We start from the raw sequence: 10,595 nt of genomic DNA, 5'->3' as shown, positions 1-10,595 counted from the left end.
TTAAAGGATTCCAAGCCCAAATTCAAAGGGGTGTGTGTGTGTTTTTTTTTTCATTCTCTTTGATGTAAATTCCTTCTGATTTTGAATTAGTGGGTTGTTGCGTAAAAGGTAAACTTTACTGGATTTGGACTTGATTCGTAGTTTGATTCTTCAATCGGTATTCGGTTCCTAGGTTTGCTTTTACCATGGTGGAAACGCTGTTCGAAGACATATTTCGAGTGGAAGCAGTGGACCCAGATGGCAAAAATTTTGATAAATGTATCCTTCTTGTGTATTAGGGGATTTTGTAAATTATATGGTTATTTGAGTTTATTATGTGATTCTTTTTCTTTGGCCATATTCGGTCATTGCCTGCCAAATTGACATACTACGGTCTCAGGAGTAGGAATTTATCTATCACAATGAATTGTTGAGTTTGATATCTGTTTTATATCGAAATATGGATTATTACTTGTAATGGATGTGTTCGGGTAAATTTTTATTGCTGAAGGTATTGTTTTATTATGTGTTGTGGTTTCTTAATTTTAATTACCGTTGGTCTTGTTAAAGTTAGGAAATACACACTTCATGGATGCGCTAGAGCTTCTAAACGAATGAAGAACTTGTGCACTGAACTGTTAAAATAATAAACTAGTAATTGTGCATTGTCATCCTTTGATTTTTTACTTGTTTCCGGCTTCGGTAAGTCATCTTTCCATTCTACATACTGCTTAACTTTAATATGTGACATGTTTCGATCTGGGATGTTGTCCATCCAAACTTCTAATCTTCTGTTATTCTTTCTTTAGTTTCACGCATTGCTGCCAGAAGTGAACAATTTGACATGCTCTTGCTCCTTGATGTCAACACGGATATATATCTGATGTATGTTGGAGAGTAATTCATGATGGTCTTGGCGTCTACTCTGAATTTGGATGGAACACCGGACAGTGTTTTTACACTCCAGTAATCATGCTTTGACATACTACAAGCTTTGCGAGTTTTGTTTAGTTTAAGATTTTATAAAGCTTCTTCCCTAGTTTTTTTCCCCTAGAAATGCCCAGTTACATGATTTTAGAACATCTTTATCGCTCTGGTTGGTGATGCCAGTATTTGAGCACAATCAGATTCACATTGATGCTTTCATGATACAAGAGCCAGTGTTGTCAAGTTCTTGATACTTGTCCGTTGCTTTGGGGAATTTGCAACCTGTAATGTTGAGCAAATATATTTGTAGTTTTGGGATCTTGTTGATACCAATAGGCTTACTATAGGCTCCTTGGTAACTTTAGAATTATTTCCTTGAGTGAATTTGTTCTAGGGTTTTGGCACACAACTGAGGTACTTGTCCTCCAATTTGTAAAGTCGTGAAGTTCCAATTTATGTGAAGCAACAAACTTATTCACACTTTATCAAAATCAGAGGACAACAAAATATCAGCTACTTGTACTTTATCTTGGGTTTTGTGGTCAAAAGCCTTTTTATATATGTTATAATTGAGCAAATAATAATTCTCTTGCACTGACGCTGGGAGAACAATTGATTAGCTCTGTGATAATTATAATCTGATTCAGGGTAACAGAAAATCGCTTGCAGATAAGTTTGATTATGTCATGCAAGGGAAGTTGTACAAAATCTCTGAAGAAACCAAAGAGAAGCATGTTAAAGCGTATGCATTCATCTCTCATGACATTTATCTATGTCTTTTGCTGGTTAAATCACCTAGAATATAATGTTCTTATAATACACCTCTCTGAGTTATATGCTACAATGGCAAAGAATGATCAATAATATCCTCAACATCTCCTTTGTCCAAGCTGCAACTTTCTTAATCTTCATTGCATTCGAACAACTTGGTAGTATTGATGATGTAATTAGCGGTTATGATTCCACGTTTTCTGTTGGTTTTGCCCCTTGATTTTCTTATTTGCTTAGTGTTGATTAATCTCGTATGCTTTTCTTGTACTTTGTATGAGCTTTGTTTTCTACTGGGTTTAGGGATGTATATGTTTCCTTTGGCGGTCTTCTGATGATGCTAAAGGGAGATCATTCGATTGCAGCTAGATTTGAACTAGACCAAAGGTTGTTTATTCTACTATGAAAGGTTTGAAATCCATGGCATTTGGAAAACAGCTTGATGCCTGTCTGAAAGAAAGTTGCAGCTGTGGTTCACATTTTTTAGCTTTCTTGATTTCAAGAAAATTGAAATTTTATAGCTGCAAGGGGCTGTGCATTAAATGGTTGACAAACTCTTTGTAGCCCTTGCTTTCTATTTTCTTGTAATAACATGCTTATGTAAGTAGTTGTGTACACATAAAACTACATTATAGTTTTATAGTTTTCACTACCTTAGTAGTTTCCCGCATGCATGGGAGCAAATTAATACAATGGATGGCATAAAGCATTCTGGGTGGACTGCACGTGCGTCTAAATAATCAAATCATTCAATGAACATTTTGTAATGGATCTCATCTTGTGATGGTGCAAACATATTTTCAACATCTTGGCTGTTTGTATTAGTTTTCTGAATTTTTCGCCCATACACGTGACGCGTCGATACAACCCTGACACCAATTGAGCACCCCATTTTATCTTTGTTCTGTCTGGAGATATTCCACCAGTGATCATACCAAGAATTTCGGGTTATAGTCCTGCATATTAAGTTCATAAATTTCAACAACCTATATTTTTATACCGTTGGTGAATTAGTTGAAAGACCTCCTCAAGCAGTATATGGGCAGCATCTAGATTGTGAACAATGAGGGACTGAATTTCGGATTTCCAGCATGTAAAAATTTGAGAAGACTAGCAAATCTTAGGGCAATTTTGATTCTTTGAGTAAAACCATCTACAGAAAACACACATGCTGGAAATTGATTGAGATTAAATGTAAGTGAACAAGTACAGACAAAAAATACCCACATCTCCATCTTAGCATATCCATCAGCAACAACGATATTGACCATTAAAAAAATAAAGATTCATGAAAGCACAACGACATTGACCATTAATGAAAATAAAGATTCACGAAAACACAGAGCATCGAGTCTAGCTTGTGATCAAACAATAACACCATCACAAACAAATAGCTAAAAGTCAATAACTCGTGCGCATAGTCTATTATCTATCATCAGGAGCATGCTTTGCAAAAACAAAAGGTAAGATTCTAAAAATTAGCACTAGGACTTCAGTCCTCGCAACTTTGCTATAACTTCATCAACAGTAGGACGCCTATTTTCAAAGTGATCAGCGCATTCAATTCCCAATTTTGCGAGAGTAGCCGCATCTTTAGTGCTGCATCCCGAACTCAATATTGATTTGTGAACGACCTCTTGACTCAGATTATATTTTGTCTTTGCCTTCACTGATATGTGATCGTCTTCCTTTTTCGAGCTACTTTCCCTCTTCTGTTTTCCGGCTACGTGTAGGAAAGGTGTGGAAGGCACTCCTCCAAACTTATTTTCCTTCATTATCATTTGGAGCATAATGACGCCAAAGCTAAAGATGTCTGTTGCATATGATCCATGCCCTGAAATTATAAACAATTTATATATTGATTAAGACATTATAGATTAAAAACTTATTTTCAGATTGAGCACGTTCAATTTGGATATGTTACTAAAAATAGTTTTAAAATTAATAACAAGACATTACTTACCAAGAATTCAAAATTTAAAAAATATGAACAAAAAATAATGATCTAAGGCTAATATTTGACACAGAATAGAAAAAAAATCCAAACAACTCATTATCAACACTGCTTTCATGGATTCTTATATAAATGCATATTAAAATGGGATGAAAATACAGTACACTTGGGATTTAGACATATATATCACAGACACATCTGAACTCGGATTCAATAGTATATTCTTTTCGTCTCTTTCGCATCCCTTTTGAATATTTTTAGAAATAGCATATATGTTACAAATGAATTTTACACAATGACAAATATTGCTAAGTGGATATGAATATAACGGTTGCCATCGAACCCAAAATAAAATTTGTGGAAGCGATTGTTAATGTTTCATGCCACATGTGTAGAATTCCGAATAATATTTGAAAAAATACACACTTCACATTATCATTACCTTTTAGTGACACTTCTTTTGCAGCATAGTGTGAATTTACGGTTGGCATGTCTTTCCCTCCCCTCCTAGCCGATCCGAAATCGCACAGAAACACATTGTAATCCTGCAATTAAATTAATCAATTACATGTACTGGTGTTCTTCTATGGTGTTAGATAATGTTCTTTTTACCTGATCCAACAACACGTTGTCAAGTTTGATATCACCTACAACGAAGTCTTTGCGAGAAAGTTCTTGAATCGCCGTCGCAAGTTGTAAGAGTATCTTATGCGCAACTTTCCATTCAAGTTCCTTTCCTGTTTTTAACTTCAGCCATTAGAAAAGTTGTATTGCAAGATATTTTGTATAATTTGTGTGTAATCATAATGTCAATTGTTTACTTACGTTCCAGAACAACTTGTAGAGTGGTAGATACATGATTCATAACAATACTGAAGTGTTCACCGTCATCATATTGTATTCCAATTAGGGATACAATGTTTTTTGAATCATCCAAGCTAGAGAGGGCGTCTCTTTCATTCTTGTCATAAAAAAATAAGAAAGTTATTAATAGTTAACTATCAAGCCCAAAAACTTGAAAAAAGATCGGGCCTATGACTATGGCGGAGCCATGATTTTGATTTTATTCGGGCTAGAATTTTAAATTTTTTTGTCAAAAAAAGAATAATACATAGCAATTAAAATTGTAACTCATGCTAGAATTCTTTTTTTTTTTTGCCAAAAACAAAATAATACATATACAACAATTAAAATTGTAAGACACGTGTTCATGGTAATTTCAAAATCTTCTAACTTGTACAATCTTCAATAACTTTTTAAGCTCGTAAAATTTGAAAACATTTGACAATATAATCTTTTATATATTCATCATCCTTTAATATTGTTTTCCTTATTTATCTCTTGATTTGGCATTAAACTATTAAAAACAAACATATTGAAATAAGGTTCGAATCAAAGTAAATATTAATATAAGAGAATGAGAATATCAGTGACCGTATGTAAATATTAACTAATACAAAATAAAAATACAAAGGAATATTAATTTGCATACAAAGGAATATTAATTTGCGCAAGGCTTGTTAGTGGCACCAATTTTCCACAATTGGGAAAGGTCTTAGATTCAAGACCATGTAAACACCCTCACTCCAATATAAGAAAAAAAAACAAAACAAAGGAATATTAATTTATAATTTAAAAAATAAAATGAATTTTCTATTACTATTCAAAAATCATATGCAAATCCTAAACTATAATTAATCTCCAATTTACAACAATAAAAGTCAATAACAATGAGAATATCAAAACGAAACACAAAGAATAAACGAAACAAAATGAGGGGAAAAAAAACTGGAGTAAACTTAATATAAACAAAATAACATTTACTGTGCGTGTGGTATTCGAATTTTTATTTTGTAATTTTCACTCATGCATATTTATTTTTGATCCAATTGTCGCTGTTTTTCTTTAGGTTTTAATTGTTTGCTAATTTTCTTAGCCCTCTGTTTTTTATGAGTCGAGTTCGAATCATTTTATTTTAGGAATTGAATGCCCGGGCTACTAAAAATTCCAGATTACCTCCCAGTAACGCTTTCCAGTTAGTTTGTATATCTTGACTGCAACATTTCTATTGTTGTAAGTCCCCTGATACACCCGGCCGTATTCTCCCGCACCAAGCAGTTTATGAAACTGATCCGTCATTTCTGTGATTTCTTGATAGCTGAAAACTCGTGGCTCATTTATCATCTGATCATTGAAGAAAAATCATGAGTTTAACAAGTGAGTAAAAAGAATATATATATGAGTCGAAAACCAACCACTTTTTTTGAAGAGTTATCTTCGGCTTTTGAACTTGAAGCTGAACTTGTTTTCTTCGATTTCGGCGCCATGGAATCGATCAGCTGGGAGCACAATCTTGCTCTTCGACGAAATCTTCTTCACCCAACGACAAGCCACATTGTATATCTTCTTACGGCTCCATGCATGTAGTGAAACTTTTGGTACATTTCATTTCAAAAAACCTGCTCCATTTCTAGACATGCATTGAATTTTTGCTTATACATGGTGCATGATGAGCCACTCTATATTGTCCTTCTTCGATTCCCCTACTTTTTTTTTTCGTTACGACTAATTTAAGTAAGTTATTATAATATATGATTCACAGGTGCTACGTACAATACATGCTTGGAAATTAAATATATACTTTTTCCGAGTCATGAGAAAAATCAAAATAGTTGATGACATGCAATTAATATTTAATTGGTTTGTGTTATATTTACATTCACACATAAAAAAAATCAAAATAGTGTCAAGAAACTTCACTAGTAAAGTTTAGTTTTTATTTAATTTTTTTAACCGTAAAAATTTTCGTGTGCATATATGGCGGCATGAAATTCAGTTAATTTGTCTAAAGATCAAGTTTTTTTGACGTTATATATCCTTGATTATTTATGATAACATTACTTAATTAATATGGTTATTGGAAATTAAATATCGTTTAATTTCAAAGTCACAATATGTTTCAACGATTCTAAATATTAATGTTATCTCACTGTAATTTGGGAGATATAAACAAAAACTACTTGATTTACAAATTAGTGCGTGATATTAAAAAGAAAAGAAAAACTCATTCTGTTTACATCTCTTTTGATAAAACAGAGTTTGAGCAATTGCTTACATTTTAGGAAAAATTGCATATATTATCCTTGTGAAATCCTGAGTTTGCTGATAACCCCCTATAAAAATTTTTTAAGCTAATAACCCCCTGTGATTCTAGATATTTAGCAAGAAAACCTTTACAACTAAAAAATGACGAAAATACCCCTATTTAAAAAAAATGATTAAGTTAATTTTTTTAATAATTTTATGTTTAATTGAATAAAATAATCAAATTTTAGTTAAATAACTATGAAACTTATATATAATAATTTTATATTAATATTTTCATTTTTTTAAGCAGGGGTATTTTCGTCATTTTTTCGTTATTTTTAGCTGAAAAGGGTGTGCATGATACATATATAGAATCACATGGGGTTATTAGCTTAAAAAAATTTCATAGGGAGTTATCAGCAAACCCGGGATTTCACAAGGGTAATATATGCAATTTCCCCAACATTTTATATGACTTTCTAAAGATTTAAAAGATGACTCATGACAGATTGACCATGGTTTGGACATATACATAAAATGTGTTATTTAAACGTGTTAAAATTTTATTTATCAGTAGCATACAGATTAATATATATCCAAGACAAAAATATTTTGAAACATAAATAAATAAATATATATATATATATAGCTTTTGGGCGACAAAAAATATGATTAAATTGTTTAATGTATTTTATTTATTTAAAAAATTAAAAAAATAATATTATATGTATAATGAGGATTGTAGACACGGTTGCATACTTGCATATTACTTTTAATTTGATATCATATAAGTACCCCAAATACATTTTGAAATTGAAGTGGATTTGACATAGTTTTATAATTTAAAAATTACATGTAATTATTATATAACATCAATATAAGTAAGTTCTAGTGAGATTCGACGTCTAACAATTGGTATTAATTTTTGTAATATAACATAACTGATAAATTAAAAATAGGTCAATTAGAATGCCGTCTTTTGACACACAAGTGACAAGTCATCTCTATTTGACGGCTAATTTAGGATTTCATTGAATTGTGTACTAATGAGTTTTGAACACACAAAAAGAATTTGGAAACTAAAATAGAGAGGAACATCGGAACTTTAAGAAAAGCCCGTAGCTTTCAATGTGTTTTAGCTTTTAATGTGTTTGATCTCAGTAGACGGCCTCGCCTTAAATAAAAGGCTTAGTCTACTCTAAGTGCCTCATCATCACATGCTTTTAATTAACAGAAAACTTTATATGATGGTCTCGTGAATCAATTTTTTAACATGGATTTTCGATCTCACGATTCAAATCATTTAAAAGTTTTTTTTTTTGTCAAAAAAAACTTTTTTACTTTCAAATATAGATCAACACATGAGACAAATATAAAATTATAAATCACAAATATAGGTCCTTTTTTAAACCAAATTTAGATCTCTTAGAATCAAGAAAATGTGCGATTAAAGAGGCTACCCCTTCATTTTCAGACAATTAATGGTGCATATCTTCTTTTTTTTAGAGTAATGGTGCATATCTTTAGCATAACATAATTAGTCGTCCGTGCCTTCACTCTTGAGGGATAGGTCATAAGTACTTCCATTAAAATTTCAAATTATTTGAAAAAAAATAGTAGGAAATAACTAATATAATTCACTATGTTTTTATTATTAATATTTTTAATCTAAAAAATATTTATTTTTTATTCTCATAACTTTATTAAATTTTTTTGAAATTAATTTTTAAAAAAATCAACTTTTTCGTCACCCACAACGGATGTATGCAAATACATGCTCTAATTATACATATGACACATGCGTGTAGTGTTGTAAATAGTAACTAGTATCACTCGACATGATCTATATATGCATAAATATATAAATAAAAAAAATTGTGTTAAAATAATTTTTCCATGTGAAAGCTAGAAACTAGAACTTTAAATGGCTTTTGGTATACAAGTACGAAAATACAATTAGTCATAATTGTTACATTCAATTTTATAAGACATATTTTTAATCCCGACTTGATATATAAAGAAATATTATAGTTTATGCCAAAGTCATTGCTTTTCATAGCAGGTGTGGTCCGGATCAATTCTTCTAACAATAGAAACATATTCTTTGGTATAATAATGTTTTTTTTAATATGGGTATAAATGTAAATAATATTTTATTAGAATATGACAGTTATATTCAGATGACATATAAATTTATTAAAATATGTTTTTATAATATATTTGTTAAATAAATATAGAACATTTTTGTGATATGATAAGATGAGTCTTTTTTGTTTATCAAAAAATATATCATCACCAATTACTCTCCTATCAACTTATTATTATTATTATTATTATTATTATTATTATTATTATTATTATTATTATTATTATTATTATTATTATTATTGATGTTGTTGTTTTTGTTGTTATTATTATTTAGGGAGTTTTTAAAATTAAATGAAACTATCTTGATCAAATTTGGCCTTAAATCAATCATTTTATCAAACTAGCCTATTAAGTTTACATTAGTTGACACACACACACTTACACACACATATCCTTCAAACCATTTACATGTAAAAGATTCAATTTTTTATTTTAAATAAATTGTGTTTAGATTTTCCAGAGACGATTATTATTTTATTATAGTATAATTTTTTATTTTAATATTTTAAAAATTTTATGAACTCGCTTTTGCCTGTGAGGCTTTGACTATTCCCTTTATATTATTTTGAGTAAAAGGGAAAGCATAATTTGAATATTGCTATTTATTAAACTGAGTAAATACTATATATATACAATTATGCATCAATTAGTGGTATAAAATTATAACTTTATTAAATATCATAAAAAAATCCAATAATTATCTTTTAAAAATATAATTTGTTTTTACTAAAAATAATATAATTCAAAACAAATTAAATAAAAATAAAAATAAATTTAAAAAATAATATTCAAAAGTCCCTACGGTTTTGAAAAACCGTAGCAAAATTTGATATGGTCAAACCATTGCAAAACTATCGCAAAAAGCGACGGTTTTTTAAAATTAAAAAACCGTAGCAAAGTGCTCCAACGGTAGGTTTTGCTATGTATTAGAAAACCGTAGCAAAAAGAGGATTTGCGATGCAATTTGCTACTGAAAAACCGTAGCAAATTTTTTTTTGTAGTGAAATTATCTTTGCTCTGATTTATTGTTTAAGCACTGGTGAATTATTAGTCTAATATCAAAATTTATATATCGATGTTTGTATGATTATTTCTGTTTGATAATATGGTTGCTTGGAAACTTCATGGAAACTCAATTGTTGCATCAGTTAAACCTTGTCAGTAAAACCCAGTGGGATAAAAACTTGAGCGAAGAAAAAAGAGTACAACAATTGATATTTTTTCTTGGATGTTTCTTGAAGACGGGTGTATCTCGTTAAAACCTTACTAGATAAAATTCAATGGGATAAAAATTCAGTTAAGGAAAAAGAGTACGACATCTTTTTCTTCTTGTTGACTGCCTCATCAAAAACCTTGTTATAAAATACCTATTGGAAAAAAACATAAACAAGTCATAAGAATTACTCCACATGTTGCAAGCATCAGTTGAAATCTGTTGAAATTTTTAAGTCGTTGCCCGATATTGAATCTTTTTTTTTCTCAAAGATTGATATCGGCAATGCCCATATGAAAAGATTCGCCACATTATCTTCGATTGATGCTTAAAGTACTTCAGGACTAAAAAATCTTTTGATCATTTAAATGACCAAACATTCATTAATAGATATAATATATCCATATAAATGTATTTTAGTACTTTGTTGTGTACTATGACTAATTAACATATAGTCCTTCTGGGAAATATCGGATATATTGCTAAAAAAAAACTTCATATATTACAAGTTTTCATCTC

At 30.2% G+C, this 10,595-nt stretch overlaps 1 protein-coding gene and 1 pseudogene across 1 annotated transcript; one reads left to right on the top strand and one right to left on the bottom strand.

Moving 5' to 3' along the window:
• Positions 1-81: 81 nt before the first annotated feature.
• Positions 82-2,089, top strand: LOC140890823 (DNA-directed RNA polymerases II and V subunit 8A-like; annotated as a pseudogene).
• Positions 2,090-3,158: 1,069 nt separating this feature from the next.
• On the bottom strand, positions 3,159-5,955 carry LOC140890262 (L-type lectin-domain containing receptor kinase IX.2-like). Its single transcript, XM_073298023.1, has 6 exons — positions 5,884-5,955; positions 5,645-5,812; positions 4,454-4,589; positions 4,241-4,365; positions 4,071-4,173; positions 3,159-3,508 (listed from the first exon to the last, which is right to left on the bottom strand). The coding sequence occupies exons 1-6, from the start codon at positions 5,953-5,955 to the stop codon at positions 3,159-3,161; spliced, it is 954 nt and encodes a 317-aa protein (XP_073154124.1).
• Positions 5,956-10,595: the final 4,640 nt, after the last annotated feature.

This window comes from Henckelia pumila, chromosome 3 (assembly GCF_033568475.1).
Source record: "Henckelia pumila isolate YLH828 chromosome 3, ASM3356847v2, whole genome shotgun sequence".
Lineage (NCBI taxonomy): Eukaryota > Viridiplantae > Streptophyta > Magnoliopsida > Lamiales > Gesneriaceae > Henckelia > Henckelia pumila.
This window is presented reverse-complemented; position numbering and strand designations above follow the sequence as displayed.

Excerpts from the sequence above, each read along its gene's own strand:
- LOC140890262 (XM_073298023.1), bottom strand. The coding sequence starts at position 5,955 with ATGGCGCCGAAATCGAAGAAAACAAGTTCAGCTTCAAGTTCAAAAGCC. Across the intron at positions 5,813-5,883 it reads ATAACTCTTCAAAAAAAGTG|ATGATAAATGAGCCACGAGT; the intron begins GTTGGTTTTCGA and ends TTCAATGATCAG. Across the intron at positions 4,590-5,644 it reads CTGGAAAGCGTTACTGGGAG|AATGAAAGAGACGCCCTCTC; the intron begins GTAATCTGGAAT and ends TTTTATGACAAG.